The 23,225-nt window shown below is 42.5% G+C and overlaps 1 protein-coding gene across 3 annotated transcripts in view; it reads left to right on the forward strand.

Moving 5' to 3' along the window:
- The window catches only part of LOC139751360 (phosphatidylinositol 4,5-bisphosphate 3-kinase catalytic subunit alpha isoform-like), a 230,685-nt gene that overhangs the window by 45,692 nt on the left and 161,768 nt on the right, over positions 1-23,225 (forward strand). For all 3 annotated transcript variants that reach the window (XM_071666721.1, XM_071666722.1, XM_071666720.1), the window contains exon 4: positions 3,653-3,735. In XM_071666721.1, the coding sequence (XP_071522822.1) occupies positions 3,653-3,735 (83 nt within the window). The remainder of the gene's footprint in view (positions 1-3,652; positions 3,736-23,225) is intronic.

Raw genomic sequence — 23,225 nt, forward strand, 5'->3', positions numbered from 1 at the left:
TGTTCGCTGATGAAACAGTGCTGGTGGCTGATTTGGGTGAGAAACTGCAGAAGCTGGTGACTGAGTTTGGTAAAGTGTGTGAAAGAAGAAAGTTAAGAGTAAATGTGAATAAGAGCAAGGTTATTAGGTACAGTAGGGTTGAGGGTCAAGTCAATTGGGAGGTAAGTTTGAATGGAGAAAAACTGGAGGAAGTAAAGTGTTTTAGATATCTGGGAGTGGATCTGGCAGCGGATGGAACCATGGAAGTGGAAGTGAATCATAGGGTGGGGGAGGGGGCGAAAATTCTGGGAGCCTTGAAGAATGTTTGGAAGTCGAGAACATTATCTCGGAAAGCAAAAATGGGTATGTTTGAAGGAATAGTGGTTCCAACAATGTTGTTTGGTTGCGAGGCATGGGCTATGGATAGAGTTGTGCACAGGAGGGTGGATGTGCTGGAAATGAGATGTTTGAGGACAATATGTGGTGTGAGGTGGTTTGATCGAGTAAGTAATGTAAGGGTGAGAGAGATGTGTGGAAATAAAAAGAGTGTGGTTGAGAGAGCAGAAGAGGGTGTTTTGAAATGGTTTGGTCACATGGAGAGAATGAGTGGGGAAAGATTGACGAAGAGGATATATGTGTCAGAGGTGGAGGGAACGAGGAGAAGTGGGAGACCAAATTGGAGGTGGAAAGATGGAGTGAAAAAGATTTTGAGTGATCGGGGCCTGAGCATGCAGGAGGGTGAAAGGCTTGCAAGGAATAGAGTGAATTGGAACGATGTGGTATATCGGGGTCGATGTGCTGTCAATGGATTGAACCAGGGCATGTAAGCATCTGGGGTAAACCATGGAAAGTGTGTGGGGCCTGGATGTGGAAAGGGAGCTGTGGTTTCGGTGCATTATTACATGACAGCTAGAGACTGAGTTTGAACGAATGGGGCCTTTGGTGTCTTTCCTAGCGCCACCTCGCACACATGAGGGGGGAGGGGGTTGTTATTCCATGTGTGGTGAGGTGGCGATGGGAACAAATAAAGGCAGACTATGAATTATGTACATGTGTATATATGTATATGTCTGTGTGTGTATATATATGTGTACATTGAGATGTATAGGTATGTATATTTGCGTGTGTGGATGTGTATGTATATACATGTGTATGTGGGCGGGTTGGGCCATTCTTTTGTCTGTTTCCTTGCGCTACCTCGCTAACGTGGGAGACAGCGACAAAGCAAAATAAGTAAATAATAAATAAAAATCTCTCTTTTTAAACCATGTTTTTAATCACCAGTCCTTTTTTAGCACATAAATTAACAAACTCTTCACCATTTCCATTAACAACACTGAACACCCCATGTATACCAATTATTCCCTCAATTACCACAGTATTCACCTTTGCATTCAAATCACCCATCACCACAACCCGGTCTCGTGCATCAAAACTACAAACACACTCACTCAGCTGCTCCCAAAACACTTGCCTCTCATGATCTTTCCTCTCATGCCCAGATGCATGTTCACCAATAATCACCCATCTCTCTCCATCCACTTTCAGTTTTACCCATATCAATCTAGTTTACTTTCTTACTCTGTATCACATACTCCCACCACTCCTGTTTCAGGAGTAGAGCTACTCCTTCCCTTGCTCTTGTCCTCTCACTAACCCCTGACTTTACTCCCAAGACATTCCCAAACCACTCTTCCCCTTTACCCTTGAGCTTTGTTTCACTCAGAGCCAAAACATCCAGGTCCCTTTCCACAAACATACTACCTATCTCTCCTTTTTTCTCATCTTGGTTACATCGACATACATTTAGACACCTCAATCTGAGCCTTCGAGGAGGATGAGCACTCCCCGCATGACTCCTCCTTCTGCTTCCCCTTTTAGAAAGTTTAATACATGGTTTTTATTGTTACATCAGTTTACATCAGAAGTATCCCTAGATTGAAACTCAGTATCTTGGGCAAGTGTTTTTTGCAGCATACAACGCCAATACAGGTCAGATGTATTAGTGTTACACACCTATTCTGGGGCTAAGTTTTCCACTGCCACTAATACTACAAATTCATCCTCAAACTTTGTCACAGCTTTGTGATGAGTAGGTAATGTAACAAATGACCATAGGTTGGTAGGCTTTGGTTGACTTGTTGCTATTGTTTTATTGTTATTGTCAAGACAGCGATCCTGTACACTCTCTCGCCCTGTATGTATTACTGTCGGTTGTTTGGTAGAGAATTGGAGTTTTTATCCAATCTTTTAACAAGACCTTATACTACAAACTTCCATGTCAGCCCTGTGCTTTTCTCCATATGCTCTATGTGCTGAAATTCTTTTTCTCCACTTAAACTTGTGTAACCATTCTTGTTTGATAAGCATCTCCCAGAAATGCTTACACGTTCATTACATGGGAGCTTAAATTGCTTTACAAGTGCACAGTCTAATTCTGTACTCCTGGCACCTTTTAAAGTTTTCCAAAACTTTAAACTTTTCTGGTTATTTTTTTCAGCAAAAAACTGAGTATATGACATTAACAGGACAGTTAATTAGCTTGGCTGCAGTGTAAACAGATTTTGATACCTTAATGCTGCTAACAGTGCTGCCTTGGTTGCAGAGCCACAAACTAATAGTGGCAGGTTCAAAATTTGCTGGGTCATGGGAGTTACTGGACCAGGGAGCACTGGATTAGGGAGGTACAACCTGTATAAAAAAAAATGTGTTTATATCATTGTAATCTTTGGGTAATGGGGTTGTTGATGATAGATGATAGGTATAGACTGAGATAATTACCAAAGAAACAAAACCCTCAGTATCATTCCCATTCGTATCATCCACTTTATTTCGCACTTACATTTAGCATGAAAGGTGTGATATTTGTATGTATATTCATGCTATTTACCATCAGTGCTGTGCCTGTGCCTGAAAGTTGAGTGTGTATGAAATGAGGATAAAGTTTTCAATGTGAAGGAAGAAATCCTCCATATTCCTCTTCAGTCTTGCCATTCAATCTCCCTCACTGAATTTTAATGTGGAAGGTTTGGCATTTTTAAATATTTTCATGTTATTTACCATCAACTTTGCAAGTATATGAAATTAGAGTACAGTAAGAAGACAGGTTTAGAGTATAAAGGAAGAAAAGTCGTTTCCTCATCTTTTTTTGTTACCAGAGGATATTAAGCATGTTAAATACCCCTTCTGGAACCCACTTTGCAGAGGTAATGATTTAATGTTGTGTTACTTTTGATTGCTAATCTATTTAATCATATGGGATTATTTTTCATTATATATTTTGCTTTCTTTATGATGGGACATCTGGGCCATGCCCACCATAAGGGATAGAAAACATTTATTGATACCTTTCAGTAACAGGCACAAGGCACAGACTACTTTGGTTAGTGAGCGACATGTCGATGGCCAGGAGACAACACTTGCACTCATGTGCTAGTGATGTCATAGGGTTGGGCAGGTTGCTATGCACTTGTTAAGTCTTTTAGTAGGAAACTTAAGCTATTCTAATTGGTACTGTAATGATCAAAGAGATAAAGTCAAGATGGATACACCCTCTGTAGGGAATAGAATATTCTTTTCATTATTCTTTGTGAGCAAAAGATGGTAAGGCAAGGCTCTGGCTTGTTGGTTATTTGGTTTTTATGCTTCACATCTTACAATATCCTCCTACCAGGTTTGGCTATTGGTCGATCGGTTCATGACTTAGAAGACTCTAAGGATGCTGAGCTTCAGGAGTTCAGGAGAAAGATTATTGAGGTGAGTTGTTTATATGTAACAAGAAAGGATGTTACTGTTGCTGTTCAGTCTTAGTGTGTATAAAGATGACCACTTTGACATCTACAATTTGTAAAAGATATTCTCAGTGCTCCACTCAAGCTTGAATGCAGGAAACATATTAAAGAAGGATTGTAGTATGCTTTAAGAGTGTTATTTTTCTCTCCTTTTTGGTTTGTCTCGAGCAAGAGATATCTCCTGGGAATACTGAGCTAGGATTCGGCCTACTCTCAGTATTTTGGTGAAAAGGCACCAGCCTATGTTCACCCTTTGTGAATTACCTTGAAGGTTTCATCAGCATTTGCACATTTTGGGCTCTCCAGTGGCTAATCATCAACTGCCACGGGGCTTGTGTTGTAGACCCATCCCCTACTAGCATCTCAGAGCTCCCATTTTTCTCAGACTATTTTGGGCCCCATATAATGTTCACCATCATTGTGGGACTATTTTTTTTTACACACTATAGAAGACAATATGGTAGAACTGTACTCACGTGTTCACAAATGAATACTTTTTTTAGGATAGTCAGAGCCAGTGCCATGACTCTCTGCCAGCTTTATGATACAATCCCTTGTTATATGATGCATTATGTATGCACTTTACTGCACCAGTGTTATGATTTTTGTATGCTCTTGCATATATGCAATTTTTGTACTGATTAATGCTATTTTTCCTGTTGTAAATGATTGATGTTTCAGTATTTACCATGCATGTAATTACATTTACAAATTTGCACACTATACTCTTCTGTTTTCAGTAGTTCCTTTTCCTATGGTATACCTCAAAACATGGGTGTACACACACACAGGCACATCACATCCTGTACACATGTAATGTATTCTCTGCACTCTTCCTTGCCTTTTAAGAGTGGTGTTGGCATAAACATGACACCTGTTAGTAGGAGATGTTGCCTATGTTTCCTTCACAAAACCATGATAGCAGTTTGCTTTAGCCACTATCATGCCCATCAAATTGCCATTAGTTTTCTACTCCAGAACCTCACCGACCACTCTTGGTGGTGAGACTGATTCAGTGCCTGTTCGTGGTCTCCTTTCTAGTAGATGGTTATGACATTTGTCCCCTTCCACTCCCTTCTTACTTTACCTCTCACTAGCAACATCTTCAACATTAATTCAAGATGTTTGCCATGTGTAATTGCACACAGGATGATTAAGCTTGTGTGGGGTCAAGACCTTTTAGTATTTTGGTAATATCTTTTCCCGATATCTGAGTGTTTTCTAATTTTTCTAAAGCCTCCTCATCACTCTTAAATGGTGATGGGGCTGTGATGTCTTCCAATTTGGAAATGCTTTTGATCACATTATTAATTTTCTCATATCCTTACGTCAACCTCTGCAATTCTTCCCCACAAGTTCTGTGGCCTAATTCGCTGCTCTTTTACTGACAATTTATTTGTGATGAATATATGGAAAAATTTTGGATTTTTTTCTTGTCTTGGTCACAGTAGACCTTTCATTGGTAATTTGCTCCTCCTTTTTTCATCCTGCTATACTCATTCCTTGTTCTCTTATACTCAGGAAAATCTGGCTGGATGGAATGTTGCCTATATCTCTACCACTACATTTCCTGAAGTTCCTTTTCTTTTTGGTGTCTTTTATTAAAGCAGTCTTCCCTCTCTCACATCAGTCCTTCCATGTATAAGGCTAGAGGTATTCACATTTTAGGTAGTAGATGGTAGGTAGCCAGCGACAAGGGAGGTATGTTACCTCTGGTACCTGCCTAGATATTGGTAGGGTTAATGACGGCTGTGTAGTGATCCAGCGCTTTAGTGGTTGTTAAGTTGCACTCCTCTGACCCAGATACCAGTCTTTTCCTCCTGCCTCACCCACATGTGAACTACTGTAATTCTGTCCACAAACATACAATCTTTCTTTGTCATGCACAACACTTGACAACACTTAACTCACAATGCTTATTTCTCATGACTATAGATTTTCCTACCATGAGCACTATGCGCTGGTCCCTGCCTTTTGGCAAAATGTTAGGAGCAGTAGATAGAAGTTGTAGGTAGGAGCATTTAGGTAGAAACATTAGGTAGGAGTAGTTGGAAAGAATGTTAGGCAGGAGCAGTAGGCAGTAGATAGAAGTTGTAGGTAGGAGCAGTTAGGTAGAAACATTAGGTAGAAGTAGTTGGTAGGAATGTTAGGCAGGAGCATTAGGCAGTAGAAGTCAGTAGGAACATAAGGTAGGATCCTCTTCAAACTCTGCATTAGAGTTGCTCTCTGCTCGTGGCCTAAGAGTGAGGCACTAAAGGCTAAGAAGTGGCACTGTAGTTCAATGATATTTAGTTATGGAGACTATCTCCTGGGAACAGCCTTCAGAGATATAAATAGATAGGCAGGTACCTATATTCCTACTTTTTTCATGAATTTAAGTACCTATATTCCTACTTTTTTTCTTGAATTTCATTCCTTTCACATATAAGACTTCAGGTACCCACATTCCTCCTTCTACATTTTAAAATTCAAGAAAGTCACACCACAAAGCCTTGATTTGTGACTGCTGAACTTATTTCCCAGTCTTTGTTACCATGAAAATTGTTCAGTTCTTTGCAGTTTCCATAATTATGTCTCCTCTGGATATTGTCTCACCTCTCCTTATTTACCATGTAAATATGATTAAAATCTCCTATTGTCAGAGCTTTACTATTGATGAGAAATGTGTATTTTGCAGCTTCCTGTGCCATCCTTTGTTCTTTTTTTTTTTTTTTTTTTTTTGCTTTGTCGCTGTCTCCCACGTTTGCGAGGTAGCGCAAGGAAACAGACGAAAGAAATGGCCCAACCCACCCTCATACACATGTATATACATACGTCCACACACGCAAATATACATACCTACACAGCTTTCCATGGTTTACCCCAGACGCTTCACATGCCTTGATTCAATCCACTGACAGCACGTCAACCCCGGTATACCACATCGCTCCAATTCACTCTATTCCTTGCCCTCCTTTCACCCTCCTGCATGTTCAGGCCCCGATCACACAAAATCTTTTTCACTCCATCTTTCCACCTCCAATTTGGTCTCCCTCTTCTCCTCGTTCCCTCCACCTCCGACACATATATCCTCTTGGTCAATCTTTCCTCACTCATTCTCTCCATGTGCCCAAACCATTTCAAAACACCCTCTTCTGCTCTCTCAACCACGCTCTTTTTATTTCCACACATCTCTCTTACCCTTACGTTACTTACTCGATCAAACCACCTCACACCACACATTGTCCTCAAACATCTCATTTCCAGCACATCTATCCTCCTGCGCACAACTCTATCCATAGCCCACGCCTCGCAACCATACAACATTGTTGGAACCACTATTCCTTCAAACAAACCCACTTTTGCTTTCCTAGATAATGTTCTCGACTTCCACACATTCTTCAAGGCTCCCAGAATTTTCGCCCCCTCCCCCACCCTATGATCCACTTCCACTTCCATGGTTCCATCCGCTGCACGATCCACTCCCAGATATCTAAAACACTTCACTTCCTCCAGTTTTTCTCCATTCAAACTCGCCTCCTAATTGACTTGACCCTCAACCCTACTGTACCTACTAACCTTGCTCTTATTCACATTTACTCTTAACTTTCTTCTTTCACACACTTTACCAAACTCAGTCACCAGCTTCTGCAGTTTCTCACATGAATCAGCCACCAGCGCTGTATCATCAGCGAACAACAACTGACTCACTTCCCAAGCTCTCTCATCCACAACAGACTTCATACTTGCCCCTCTTTCCAAAACTCTTGCATTCACCTCCCTAACAACCCCATCCATAAACAAATTAAACAACCATGGAGACATCACACACCCCTGCCGCAAACCTACATTCACTGAGAACCAATCACTTTCCTCTCTTCCTACACATACACATGCCTTACATCCTCGATAAAAACTTTTCACTCCTTCTAACAACTTGCCTCCCACACCATATATTCTTAATACCTTCCACAGAGCATCTCTATCAACTCTATCATATGCCTTCTCCAGATCCATAAATGCTACATACAAATCCATTTGCTTTTCTAAGTATTTCTCACATACATTCTTCAAAGCAAACACCTGATCCACACATCCTCTACCACTTCTGAAACCACACTGCTCTTCCCCAATCTGATGCTCTGTACATGCCTTCACCCTCTCAATCAATATCCTCCCATATAATTTACCAGGAATACTCAACAAACTTATACCTCTGTAATTTGAGCACTCACTCTTATCCCCTTTGCCTTTGTACAGTGGCACTATGCACGCATTCCGCCAATCCTCAGGCACCTCACCATGAGTCATACATACATTAAATAACCTTACCAACCAGTCAACAATACAGTCACCCCCTTTTTTAATAAATTCCACTGCAATACCATCCAAACCTGCTGCCTTGCTGGCTTTCATCTTCCGCAAAGCTTTTACTACCTCTTCTCTGTTTACCAAATCATTTTCCCTAACCCTCTCACTTTGCACACCACCTCGACCAAAACACCCTATATCTGCCACTCTATCATCAAACACATTCAACAAACCTTCAAAATACTCACTCCATCTCCTTCTCACATCACCACTACTTGTTATCACCTCCCCATTTGCGCCCTTCACTGAAGTTCCCATTTGCTCCCTTGTCTTACGCACTTTATTTACCTCCTTCCAGAACATCTTTTTATTCTCCCTAAAATTTAATGACACTCTCTCACCCCAACTCTCATTTGCCCTTTTTTTCACCTCTTGCACCTTTCTCTTGACCTCCTGTCTCTTTCTTTTATACATCTCCCACTCAATTGCATTTTTTCCCTGCAAAAATCGTCCAAATGCCTCTCTCTTCTCTATCACTAATACTCTTACTTCTTCATCCCACCACTCACTACCCTTTCTAATCAACCCACCTCCCACTCTTCTCATGCCACAAGCATCTTTTGCGCAATCCATCACTGATTCCCTAAATACATCCCATTCCTCCCCCACTCCCCTTACTTCCATTGTTCTCACCTTTTTCCATTCTGTACTCAGTCTCTCCTGGTACTTCCTCACACAAGTCTCCTTCCCAAGCTCACTTACTCTCACCACCCTCTTCACCCCAACATTCACTCTTCTTTTCTGAAAACCCATACAACTCTTCACCTTAGCCTCCACAAGATAATGATCAGACATCCCTCCAGTTGCACCTCTCAGCACATTAACATCCAAAAGTCTCTCTTTCGCGCGCCTGTCAATTAACACGTAATCCAATAACGCTCTCTAGCCATCTCTCCTACTTACATGAGTATACTTATGTATATCTCGCTTTTTAAACCAGGTATTCCCAATCATCAGTCCTTTTTCAGCACATAAATCTACAAGCTCTTCACCATTTCCATTTACAACACTGAACACCCCATGTATACCTTTGTTCTTATGTATTTAATATACTTTGTCGCTGTCTCCCATGTGAGCGAAGTAGTGCAAGGAAACAGAGGAAAGAATGGCCCAACCCACCCACATACACATGTATATACATACACATCCACACATGCACATATACATACCTATACATCTCAACGTATACATATATATATATATACACACTCAGACATATACATATATACACATGTACATAATTCATACTGTGTGCCCTTATAAATTCCCGTCGCCACCCCGCCACACATGAAATGACAACACCCTCCCCCCGCATGTGCGCGAGGTAGCGCTAGGAAAAGGCAACAAAGGCTACATTCGTTCATGCCCAGTCTCTAGCTGTCATGTGTAATGCACCGAAACCACAGCTCCCTTTCCACATCCAGGCCCCACAAAACTTTCCATGGTTTACCCAAGACGCTTCACCTGCCCTGGTTCAATCCACTGACAGCACGTCGACCCCCGGTATACCACATCATTCCAATTCACTCTATTCCTTGCACGCGTTTTACCCTCCTATATGTTCAGGCCCCGATTGCTCAAAATCTTTTTCACTCCATCTTTCCACCTCCAATTTGGTCTACCACTTCTCCTTGTCCCCTCCACCTCTGACGCATATATCCTCTTGGTCAATCTTTCCTCACTCATTCTCTCCATGTGACCAAACCATTTCAAAACACCCTCTTCTGCTCTCTCAACCTCACACTTTTTATTACTACACATCCCCTGGGGATAGGGGAGAAAGAATACTTCCCACACATTCCTCATGTGTCGTAGAAGGCGACTAAAGGGGACGGGAGCGGGGGCTGGAAACCCTCCCCTCCTTGCATTTTAACTTTCTAAAAGGGGGAAACAGGAGTCAAGCGGGGAGTGCACATCCTTTTCGAAGGCTCAGATTGGGGTGTCTAGATATGTGTTAATGTAACCAAGATGAGAAAAAAAGGAGAGATAGGTAGTTTGTTTGAGGAAAGTAACCTGAATGTCTTGGCTCTGAGTGAAACGAAGCTCAAGGGAAAGGGGAAGAGTGGTTTGGGAAGGTCTTGGGAGTAAAGTCAGGGGTTAGTGAGAGGACAAGAGCAAGGTAAGGAGTAGCTCTACTCCTGAAACAGGAGTTGTGGGAGTATGTAATAGAGTGTAAGAAAGTAAACTCCAGATTGATATGGGTAAAACTGAAAGTGGATGGAGACAGGAGGGTGATTATTGGTGCATATGCACCTGGGCATGAGGCGAAAGATCATGAGAGGGAAGTGTTTTGGGAGCAGCTCAGTGAGTGTTTTAGTAGTTTTGATGCACGAGACCAGGTTAAAGTGATGGGTGATTTGAATGTAAAGGTGAGTAATGTGGCAGTTGTGGGAATAATTGGTGTACATGAATAATTGGTGTACATGGGGTGTTCAGTGTTGTAAATGGAAATGGTGAAGAGCTTGTAGATTTATGTGCTGAAAAAGGACTGGTGATTGGGAATACCAGGTTTGAAAAGAGAGATATACCTAAGTATACATATGTAGTAGGAGAGATGGCCAGAGAGCGTTATTGGATTACGTGTTAATTGATAGGCGCGCGAAAGAGAGACTTTTGGATGTTAATGTGCTGAGAGGTGCAACTGGACGGATGTCTGATGATTATCTTGTGGAGGCGAAGGTGAAGGTTTGTAGAGGTTTTCAGAAAAGAAGAGAGAATGTTGAGGTGAAGTGAGTGGTGAGAGTAAGTGAGCTTGGGAAGGAGACTTGTGTGAGGAAGTACCAGGAGAGACTGAGTACAGAATGGAAAAAGGTGAGAACAAAGGAGGTAAGGGGAGTGGGGAGGAATGGGATGTATTTAGGGAAGCAGTGATGGCTTGCGCAAAAGATGCTTGTAGCATGAAAAGTGTGGGAGGTGGGCAAATTAGAAAGGGTAGTGAGTGGTGGGATGAAGAAGTAAGATTATTAGTGAAAGAGAAGAGAGAGGCATTTGGATGATTTACGCAGGGAAATAATGCAAATGAGTGGGAGATGTATAAAAGAAAGAGGCAGGAGGTCAAGAGAAAGGTGCAAGAGGTGAAAAAGAGGGCAAATGAGAGTTGGGGTGAGAGAGTATCATTAAATTTTAGGGAGAATAAAAAGATGTTTTGGAAGGAGATAAATAAAGTGCATAAGACAAGTGAACGAATGGGAACTTCATTGAAGGTGGCTAATGGGGAGGTGATAACAAGTAGTAGTGATGTAAGAAGATGGAATGAGTATTTTGAAGGTTTGTTGAATGTGTTTGATGATAGAGTGGCAGATATAGGGTGTTTTGGTCAAGGTGGTGTGCGAAGTGAGAGGGTTGGGAGAATGATTTGGTAAACGGAGATGATGTAGTTAAAGCTTTGTGGAAGATGAAAGCCGGCAAGGCAGTGGGTTTGGATGGTATTGCAGTGGAATTTATTAAAAAGGGGATGACTGTATTGTTGACTGGTTGGTAAGGTTATTTAATGTATGTATGACTCATGGTGAGGTGCCTGAGGATTGGTGGAATGCTTGCATAGTGCCATTATACAAAGGCAAAGGGGATAAAAGTGAGTGCTCAAATTACAGAGGTATGAGTTTGTTGAGTATTCCTGGTATATTATATGGGATGGTATTGATTGAGAGGGTGAAAGCATGTACAGAGCATCAGATTGGGGAAGAGCAGTGTGGTTTCAGAAGTGGTAGAGGATGTGTAGATCAGGTGTTTGCTTTGAAGAATGTATGTGAGAAATACTTAGAAAAGCAAATGGACTTGTATGTAGCATTTATGGATCTGGAGAAGGCATATGATAGAGTTGATAGAGATGCTCTGTGGAAGGTATTAAGAATATATGGTGTGGGGTAAGTTGTTAGAAGCAGTGAAAAGTAATTATCGAGGATGTAAGGCATGTGTAGGAAGAGAGGAAAGTAATTGGTTCTCAGTGAATGTTGGTTTGCGGTAGGGGTGTGTGATGTCTCCATGGTTGTTTAATTTGTTTATGGATGGGGTTGTTAGGGATGTGAATGCAAGAGTTTTGGAAAGAAGGGCAAGTATGCAGTCTGTTGTGGATGAGAGAGCTTGGGAAGTGAGTCAGTTGTTGTTCGCTGATGATACAGCGCTGGTGGCTGATTCGGATGAGAAACTGCAGAAGCTGGTGACTGAGTTTGGTAAAGTGTTTGAAAGAAGAAAGTTAAGAGTAAATGTGAATAAGAGCAAGGTTATTAGGTACAGTAGGGTTGAGGGTCAAGTCAATTGGGAGGTAAGTTTGAATGGAGAAAAACTGGAGGAAGTAAAGTGTTTTAGATATCTGGGAGTGGATTTGGCAGTGGATGGAACCATGGAAGCGGAAGTGAATCATAGGGTGGGGGAGGGGGCAAAAGTTCTGGGAGCATTGAAGAATGTGTGGAAGTCAAGAACATCATCTCGGAAAGCAAAAATGGGTATGTATAAAGGAAGAGTGGTTCCATCAATGTTATATGGTTGCGAAGCTTAGGCTGTAGACAGAGTTGTGTGCAGGAGGGTGGATGTGCTGGAAATGAGATGTTTGAGGGCAATATGGGGTATAAGGTGGTTTGATTGAGTAAGTAATGAAAGGGTAAGAGAGATGTGTGGTAATAAAAAGAGTATGGTTGAGAGAGCAGAAGAGGGTGTTTTGAAATGGTTTGGTCATATGGAGAGAATGAGTGAGGAAAGATTGACCAAGAGGATATATGTGTCAGAGGTGGAGGGAACGAGAAGTGGGAGACCAAATTGGAGGTGGAAAGATGGAGTGAAAAAGATTTTGAGTGATCGGGGCCTGAACATGCAGGAGGGTGAAAGGCGTGCAAGGAATAGAGTGAATAGGAACGATGTGGTATACCGGGGTTGACGTGCTGTCAGTGGAGTGAACCAGGGCGTGTAAAGCATCTGTGGTAAACCATGGAAAGTTCTTGGGGCCTGGATGTGGAAAGGGAGCTGTGGTTTCAGTGCATTGTACATGATAGCTAGAGACAGAGTGTGAATGCATATGGCCTTTGTTGTCTTTTCCTAGCGCTACCTCGCGCACATGCGGGGAAGGGGGTTGTTATTTCATGTGTGGCGGGGTGGCAATGGGAATGAATAAAGGCAGACAGTATGAATTATGTATATATGTCTATATGTATATTTCTGTGTGTGTATATATATATGTATGCGTTGAGATGTATAGGTATGTATATTTACATGTGGACGTATATATATATATATACATGTGTAGGCAGCAGGTTTGGATGGTATTGCAGTGGAATTTATTTAAAAAGGGGGTGACTGTATTATTGACTGGTTGGTAAGGTTATTTAATGTATGTATGACTCATGGTGAGGTGCCTGAGGATTGGCGGAATGCGTGCATAGTGCCATTGTACAAAGGCAAAGGGGATAAGAGTGAGTGCTCAAATTACAGATGTATAAGTTTGTTGAGTATTCCTGGTAAATTATATGGGAGGGTATTGATTGAGAGGGTGAAGGCATGTACAGAGCATCAGATTGGGGAAGAGCAGTGTGGTTTCAGAAGTGGTAGAGGATGTGTGGATCAGGTGTTTGCTTTGAAGAATGTATGTGAGAAATACTTAGAAAAGCAAATGGATTTGTACGTAGCATTTATGGATCTGGAGAAGGCATATGATAGAGTTGATAGAGATGCTCTGTGGAAGGTATTAAGAATATATGGTGTGGGAGGCAAGTTGTTAGAAGCAGTGAAAAGTTTTTATCGAGGATGTAAGGCATGTGTACGTGTAGGAAGAGAGGAAAGTGATTGGTTCTCAGTGAATGTAGGTTTGCGGCAGGGGTGTGTGATGTCTCCATGGTTGTTTAATTTGTTTGGGATGGGGTTGTTAGGGAGGTAAATGCAAGAGTTTTGGAAAGAGGGGCAAGTATGAAGTCTGTTGGGGATGAGAGAGCTTGGGAAGTGAGTCAGTTGTTGTTCGCTGATGATACAGCGCTGGTGGCTGATTCATGTGAGAAACCGCAGAAGCTGGTGACTGAGTTTGGTAAAGTGTGTGAAAGAAGAAAGTTAAGAGTAAATGTGAATAAGAGCAAGGTTATTAGGTACAGTAGGGTTGAGGGTCAAGTCAATTGGGAGGTAAGTTTGAATGGAGCAAAACTGGAGGAAGTGAAGTGCTTTAGATATCTGGGAGTGGATCTGGCAGCGGATGGAACCATGGAAGCGGAAGTGGATCATAGGGTGGGGGAGGGGGCGAAAAGCCTGGGAGCGTTGAAGAATGTGTGGAAGTCGAGAACATTATCTCGGAAAGCAAAAATGGGTATGTTTGAAGGAATAGTGGTTCCAACAATGTTGTATGGTTGCGAGGCGTGGGCTATGGATAGAGTTGTGCGCAGGAGGATGGATGTGCTGGAAATGAGATGTTTGAGGACAATGTGTGGTGTGAGGTGGTTTGATCGAGTAAGTAATGTGAGGGTAAGAGAGATGTGTGGAAATAAAAAGAGCGTGGTTGAGAGAGCAGAAGAGGGTGTTTTGAAATGGTTTGGGCACATGGAGAGAATGAGTGAGGAAAGATTGACCAAGAGGATATATGTGTCTGAGGTGGAGGGAACGAGGAGAAGTGGGAGACCAAATTGGAGGTGGAAAGATGGAGTGAAAAAGATTTTGTGTAATCGGGGCCTGAACATGCAGGAGGGTGAAAGGCGGGCAAGGAATAGAGTGAATTGGATCGATGTGGTATACCGGGGTTGACGTGCTGTCAGTGGATTGAACCAGGGCATGTGAAGCGTCTGGGGTAAACCATGGAAAGCTGTGTAGGTATGTATATTTGCGTGTGTGGACATATGTATATACATTTGTATGGGAGTGGGTTGGGCCATTTCTTTCGTCTGTTTCCTTGCGCTACCTCGGAAACGCAGGAGACAGCGACAGCAAAAAAAAAAAAATGTGTATTTGTATGTTGGGCCATTCTTTCGTCTGTTTCCTTGGTCTACCTCGCTAACGCGGGAGACAGTGACAAAGCAAAATAAATGAAAATAAGATAAATACATCTCTCTTACCCTTTCATTATTTACTCGATCAAACCACCTCACACCACATATTGTTCTCAAATTTCTCATTTCCAGCACATCCACCCTCCTCTGCACAACTCTATCTATAGCCCATGCCTTGCAACCACATAACATTGTTGGAACCACTATTCCTTCAAACATACCCATTTTTGCTTTCCAAGATAACGTTCTCGACTTCCACAGATTCTTCAACACTCCCAGATCTTGTGCCCCTTCTCCCACCCTGTGATTCACTTCCACTTCCATGGTTCCATCCGCTGCCAGATCCACTCCCAGATATCTAAAACACTTCACTTCCTCCAGTTTTTCTCCATTCAAACTTACCTCTCAATTAACTTGACCCTCAACCCCACTGTACCTAATAACCTTGCTCTTATTCATATTTACTCTCAACTTTCTTCTCTCACACACTTTACCAAACTCTGTCACCAGATTCTGCAGTTTCTCACCCGAATCAGCTACCAGCGCTGTATCATCAGCGAACAACAACTGACTTACTTCCCAAGCTCTCTCATCCACAACAGACTGCATACTTGCCCCTCTTTCCAAAGCTCTTGCATTCACCTCCATAACAACCCCATCCTTAAACAAATTAAACACCCATGGAGACATCACGCACACCTGCTGCAAACCAACATTCACTGAGAACCAATCACTTTCCTCTCTTCCTACACGTACACATGCCTTACATCCTCGATAAAAACTTTTCACTGCTTCTAACAACTTGCATCCCACACTATATATTCTTAATACCTTCCACAGAGTCTAACAACTTGCATCCCACACCATGTAGTCTCAATACCTTCCATAGAGCATCTCTATCAACTCTATCATATGCCTTCTCCAGATCCATAAATGCTACATACAAATCCATTAGCTTTTCTAAGTATTTCTCACATACATTCTTCAAAGCAAACACCTGATCCACACATCCCCTACCACTTCTGAAACCACATTGCTCTTCCCCAATCTGATGCTCTGCACATGCCTTCACCCTCTCAGTCAATACCCTCCCATATGATTTCCCGGGAATACTCAACAAACTTATACCTCTGTAATTTGAGCATGCACTTTTATCTCCTTTGCCTTTGTACAATGGCACTATGCAAACATTCTGCCAATCCACAGGCACCTCACCATGAGTCATACATATATTAAATAACCTTACCAACCAGTCAATAATACAGTCACCCCCTTTTTTAATAAATTCCACTGCAGCACCATCCAAACCCACTGCCTTGCCGGCTTTCATCTTCCGCAAAGCTTTTACTACATCTTCTGTGTTTATCAAATCATTCTCCCTAACCCTCTCACTTTGCACACCACCTCGACCAAAACACCCTATATCTGCCACTCTATCATCAAACACATTTAACAAACCTTCAAAATACTCACTCCATCTCCTCACATCACCACTACTTGTTATCACCTCCCCATTAGCCCCCTTCACTGATGTCCCCATTTGTTCCCTTGTCTTACGCACTTTATTTACCTCCTTCCAAAATCCAATGATACTCTCTCACCCCAACTCTCATTTGTCCTCTTTTTCGCTTCTTGCACCTTTCTCTTAACCTCCTGCCTGTTTCTTTTATACACATCCCAGTCATTTGCATTATTTCCCTGCAAAAATCATCCAAATGCCTCTCTCTTCTCTATCACTAATACTCTTACTTCTTCATCCCACCACTCACTACCCTTTCTAATCAACCCACCTCCCACTCTTCTCATGCCACAAGCATCTTTTGCGCAATCCATCACTGATTCCCTAAATACATCCCATTCTCCCCCACTCCCCTTACTTCCATTGTTCTCACCTTTTTCCATTCTGTACTCAGTCTCTCTCTGGTACTTCCTCACACAAGTCTCCTTCCCAAGCTCACTTACTCTCACCACCCTCTTCACCCCAACATTCACTCTTCTTTTCTGAAAACCCATACAATCTTCACCTTAGCCTCCACAAGATAATGATCAGACATCCCTCCAGTTGCACCTCTCAGCACATTAACATCCAAAAGTCTCTCTTTCGCGCGCCTGTCAATTAACACGTAATCCAATAACGCTCTCTGGCCATCTCTCCTACTTACATGAGTATACTTATGTATATCTCGCTTTTTAAACCAGGTATTCCCAATCATCTGTCCTTTTTCAGCACATAAATCTACAAGCTCTTCACATTTCCATTTACAACACTGAACACCCCATGTATACCTTTGTTCTTATGTATTTAATATACTTTGTCGCTGTCTCCCATGTGAGCGAAGTAGTGCAAGGAAACAGGAAAGAATGGCCCAACCCACCCACATACACATGTATATACATACACATCCACACATGCACATATACATACCTATACATCTCAACGTATCATTATATATATATACACACTCAGACATATACATATATACACATGTACATAATTCATACTGTGTGCCCTTATAAATTCCCGTCGCCACCCCGCCACACATGAAATGACAACACCCTCCCCCCGCATGTGTGCGAGGTAGCGCTAGGAAAAGGCAACAAAGGCTACATTCGTTCATGCCCAGTCTCTAGCTGTCATGTGTAATGCACCGAAACCACAGCTCCCTTTCCACATCCAGGCCCCACAAAACTTTCCATGGTTTACCCAAGACGCTTCACCTGCCCTGGTTCAATCCACTGACAGCACGTCGACCCCGGTATACCACATCATTCCAATTCACTCTATTCCTTGCACGCGTTTTACCCTCCTATATGTTCAGGCCCCGATTGCTCAAAATCTTTTTCACTCCATCTTTCCACCTCCAATTTGGTCTACCACTTCTCCTTGTTCCCTCCACCTCTGACACATATATCCTCTTGGTCAATCTTTCCTCACTCATTCTCTCCATGTGACCAAACCATTTCAAAACACCCTCTTCTGCTCTCTCAGCCTCACACTTTTTATTACTACACATCCCCTGGGGATAGGGGAGAAAGAATACTTCCACACATTCCTCATGTGTCGTAGAAGGCGACTAAAGGGGACGGGAGCGGGGGCTGGAAACCCTCCCCTCCTTGCATTTTAACTTTCTAAAAGGGGGAAACAGGAGTCAAGCGGGGAGTGCACATCCTTTTCGAAGGCTCAGATTGGGGTGTCTAGATATGTGTTAATTTAACCAAGATGAGAAAAAAGGAGAGATAGGTAGTTTGTTTGAGGAAAGTAACCTGAATGTTTTGGCTCTGAGTGAAACGAAGCTCAAGGGAAAGGGGAAGAGTGGTTTGGGAAGGTCTTGGGAGTAAAGTCAGGGGTTAGTGAGAGGACAAGAGCAAGGTAAGGAGTAGCTCTACTCCTGAAACAGGAGTTGTGGGAGTATGTAATAGAGTGTAAGAAAGTAAACTCCAGATTGATATGGGTAAAACTGAAAGTGGATGGAGACAGGAGGGTGATTATTGGTGCATATGCACCTGGGCATGAGACGAAAGATCATGAGAGGGAAGTGTTTTGGGAGCAGCTCAGTGAGTGTTTTAGTAGTTTTGATGCACAAGACCAGGTTAAAGTGATGGGTGATTTGAATGTAAAGGTGAGTAATGTGGCAGTTGTGGGAATAATTGGTGTACATGGGGTGTTCAGTGTTGTAAATGGAAATGGTGAAGAGCTTGTAGATTTATGTGCTGAAAAAGGACTGGTGATTGGGAATACCAGGTTTGAAAAGAGAGATATACCTAAGTATACATATGTAAGTAGGAGAGATGGCCAGAGAGCGTTATTGGATTACGTGTTAATTGATAGGCGCGCGAAAGAGAGACTTTTGGATGTTAATGTGCTGAGAGGTGCAACTGGACGGATGTCTGATGATTATCTTGTGGAGGCGAAGGTGAAGGTTTGTAGAGGTTTTCAGAAAAGAAGAGAGAATGTTGAGGTGAAGTGAGTGGTGAGAGTAAGTGAGCTTGGGAAGGAGACTTGTGTGAGGAAGTACCAGGAGAGACTGAGTACAGAATGGAAAAAGGTGAGAACAAAGGAGGTAAGGGGAGTGGGGGAGGAATGGGATGTATTTAGGGAAGCAGTGATGGCTTGCGCAAAAGATGCTTGTAGCATGAAAAGTGTGGGAGGTGGGCAAATTAGAAAGGGTAGTGAGTGGTGGGATGAAGAAGTAAGATTATTAGTGAAAGAGAAGAGAGAGGCATTTGGATGATTTACGCAGGGAAATAATGCAAATGAGTGGGAGATGTATAAAAGAAAGAGGCAGGAGGTCAAGAGAAAGGTGCAAGAGGTGAAAAAGAGGGCAAATGAGAGTTGGGGTGAGAGAGTATCATTAAATTTTAGGGAGAATAAAAAGATGTTTTGGAAGGAGATAAATAAAGTGCATAAGACAAGTGAACGAATGGGAACTTCATTGAAGGTGGCTAATGGGGAGGTGATAACAAGTAGTAGTGATGTAAGAAGATGGAATGAGTATTTTGAAGGTTTGTTGAATGTGTTTGATGATAGAGTGGCAGATATAGGGTGTTTTGGTCAAGGTGGTGTGTGAAGTGAGAGGGTTGGGGAGAATGATTTGGTAAACGGAGATGATGTAGTTAAAGCTTTGTGGAAGATGAAAGCCGGCAAGGCAGTGGGTTTGGATGGTATTGCAGTGGAATTTATTAACAAGGGGATGACTGTATTGTTGACTGGTTGGTAAGGTTATTTAATGTATGTATGACTCATGGTGAGGTGCCTGAGGATTGGTGGAATGCTTGCATAGTGCCATTATACAAAGGCAAAGGGGATAAAAGTGAGTGCTCAAATTACAGAGGTATGAGTTTGTTGAGTATTCCTGGTATATTATATGGGATGGTATTGATTGAGAGGGTGAAAGCATGTACAGAGCATCAGATTGGGGAAGAGCAGTGTGGTTTCGGAAGTGGTAGAGGATGTGTAGATCAGGTGTTTGCTTTGAAGAATGTATGTGAGAAATACTTAGAAAAGCAAATGGACTTGTATGTAGCATTTATGGATCTGGAGAAGGCATATGATAGAGTTGATAGAGATGCTCTGTGGAAGGTATTAAGAATATATGGTGTGGGGGGTAAGTTGTTAGAAGCAGTGAAAAGTAATTATCGAGGATGTAAGGCATGTGTAGGAAGAGAGGAAAGTAATTGGTTCTCAGTGAATGTTGGTTTGCGGTAGGGGTGTGTGATGTCTCCATGGTTGTTTAATTTGTTTATGGATGGGGTTGTTAGGGATGTGAATGCAAGAGTTTTGGAAAGAAGGGCAAGTATGCAGTCTGTTGTGGATGAGAGAGCTTGGGAAGTGAGTCAGTTGTTGTTCGCTGATGATACAGCGCTGGTGGCTGATTCGGATGAGAAACTGCAGAAGCTGGTGACTGAGTTTGGTAAAGTGTTTGAAAGAAGAAAGTTAAGAGTAAATGTGAATAAGAGCAAGGTTATTAGGTACAGTAGGGTTGAGGGTCAAGTCAATTGGGAGGTAAGTTTGAATGGAGAAAAACTGGAGGAAGTAAAGTGTTTTAGATATCTGGGAGTGGATTTGGCAGTGGATGGAACCATGGAAGCGGAAGTGAATCATAGGGTGGGGGAGGGGGCAAAAGTTCTGGGAGCATTGAAGAATGTGTGGAAGTCAAGAACATCATCTCGGAAAGCAAAAATGGGTATGTATAAAGGAATAGTGGTTCCATCAATGTTATATGGTTGCGAAGCTTAGGCTATAGATAGAGTTGTGTGCAGGAGGGTGGATGTGCTGGAAATGAGATGTTTGAGGGCATATGGGGTATAAGGTGGTTTGATTGAGTAAGTAATGAAAGGGTAAGAGAGATGTGTGGTAATAAAAAGAGTATGGTTGAGAGAGCAGAAGAGGGTGTTTTGAAATGGTTTGGTCATATGGAGAGAATGAGTGAGGAAAGATTGACCAAGAGGATATATGTGTCAGAGGTGGAGGGAACGAGAAGTGGGAGACCAAATTGGAGGTGGAAAGATGGAGTGAAAAAGATTTTGAGTGATCGGGGCCTGAACATGCAGGAGGGTGAAAGGCGTGCAAGGAATAGAGTGAATAGGAACGATGTGGTATACCGGGGTTGACCTGCTGTCAGTGGAGTGAACCAGGGCGTGTAAAGCATCTGTGGTAAACCATGGAAAGTTCTTGGGGCCTGGATGTGGAAAGGGAGCTGTGGTTTCAGTGCATTGTACATAATAGCTAGAGACTGAGTGTGAATGCATATGGCCTTTGTTGTCTTTTCCTAGCGCTACCTCGCGCACATGCGGGGAAGGGGGTTGTTATTTCATGTGTGGTGGGGTGGCAATGGGAATGAATAAAGGCAGACAGTATGAATTATGTATATATGTCTATATGTATATTTCTGTGTGTGTATATATATATGTATGCATTGAGATGTATAGGGATGTATATTTACATGTGGACGTATATATATATATATATATACATGTGTAGGCAGCAGGTTTGGATGGTATTGCAGTGGAATTTATTTAAAAAGGGGGTGACTGTATTATTGACTGGTTGGTAAGGTTATTTAATGTATGTATGACTCATGGTGAGGTGCCTGAGGATTGGCGGAATGCGTGCATAGTGCCATTATACAAAGGCAAAGGGGATAAGAGTGAGTGCTCAAATTACAGAGGTATAAGTTTGTTGAGTATTCCTGGTAAATTATATGGGAGGGTATTGATTGAGAGGGTGAAGGCATGTACAGAGCATCAGATTGGGGAAGAGCAGTGTGGTTTCAGAAGTGGTAGAGGATGTGTGGATCAGGTGTTTGCTTTGAAGAATGTATGTGAGAAATACTTAGAAAAGCAAATGGATTTGTATGTAGCATTTATGGATCTGGAGAAGGCATATGATAGAGTTGATAGAGATGCTCTGTGGAAGGTATTAAGAATATATGGTGTGGGAGGCAAGTTGTTAGAAGCAGTGAAAAGTTTTTATCGAGGATGTAAGGCATGTGTACGTGTAGGAAGAGAGGAAAGTGATTGGTTCTCAGTGAATGTAGGTTTGCGGCAGGGGTGTGTGATGTCTCCATGGTTGTTTAATTTGTTTAGGGATGGGGTTGTTAGGGAGGTAAATGCAAGAGTTTTGGAAAGAGGGGCAAGTATGAAGTCTGTTGGGGATGAGAGAGCTTGGGAAGTGAGTCAGTTGTTGTTCGCTGATGATACAGCGCTGGTGGCTGATTCATGTGAGAAACTGCAGAAGCTGGTGACTGAGTTTGGTAAAGTGTGTGAAAGAAGAAAGTTAAGAGTAAATGTGAATAAGAGCAAGGTTATTAGGTACACTAGGGTTGAGGGTCAAGTCAATTGGGAGGTAAGTTTGAATGGAGCAAAACTGGAGGAAGTGACGTGCTTTAGATATCTGGGAGTGGATCTGGCAGCGGATGGAACCATGGAAGCGGAAGTGGATCATAGGGTGGGGGAGGGGGCGAAAATCCTGGGAGCGTTGAAGAATGTGTGGAAGTCGAGAACATTATCTCGGAAAGCAAAAATGGGTATGTTTGAAGGAATAGTGGTTCCAACAATGTTGTATGGTTGCGAGGCGTGGGCTATGGATAGAGTTGTGCGCAGGAGGATGGACGTGCTGGAAATGAGATGTTTGAGGACAATGTGTGGTGTGAGGTGGTTTGATCGAGTAAGTAACGTGAGGGTAAGAGAGATATGTGGAAATAAAAAGAGCGTGGTTGAGAGAGCAGAAGAGGGTGTTTTGAAATGGTTTGGGCACATGGAGAGAATGAGTGAGGAAAGATTGACCAAGAGGATATTTGTGTCGGAGGTGGAGGGAACGAGGAGAAGTGGGAGACCAAATTGGAGGTGGGAAGATGGAGTGAAAAAGATTTTGTGTAATCGGGGCCTGAACATGCAGGAGGGTGAAAGGCGGGCAAGGAATAGAGTGAATTGGATCGATGTGGTATACTGGGGTTGATGTGCTGTCAGTGGATTGAACCAGGGCATGTGAAGCGTCTGGGGTAAACCATGGAAAGCTGTGTAGGTATGTATATTTGCGTGTGTGGACATATGTATATACATGTGTAAGTTAGTGGGTTGGGCCATTTCTTTCGTCTGTTTCCTTGCGCTACCTCGGAAACGCAGGAGACAGCGACAGCAAAAAAAAAAA

The sequence above is a fragment of the Panulirus ornatus genome, chromosome 11 (genome assembly GCF_036320965.1).
Source record: "Panulirus ornatus isolate Po-2019 chromosome 11, ASM3632096v1, whole genome shotgun sequence".
NCBI lineage: Eukaryota > Metazoa > Arthropoda > Malacostraca > Decapoda > Palinuridae > Panulirus > Panulirus ornatus.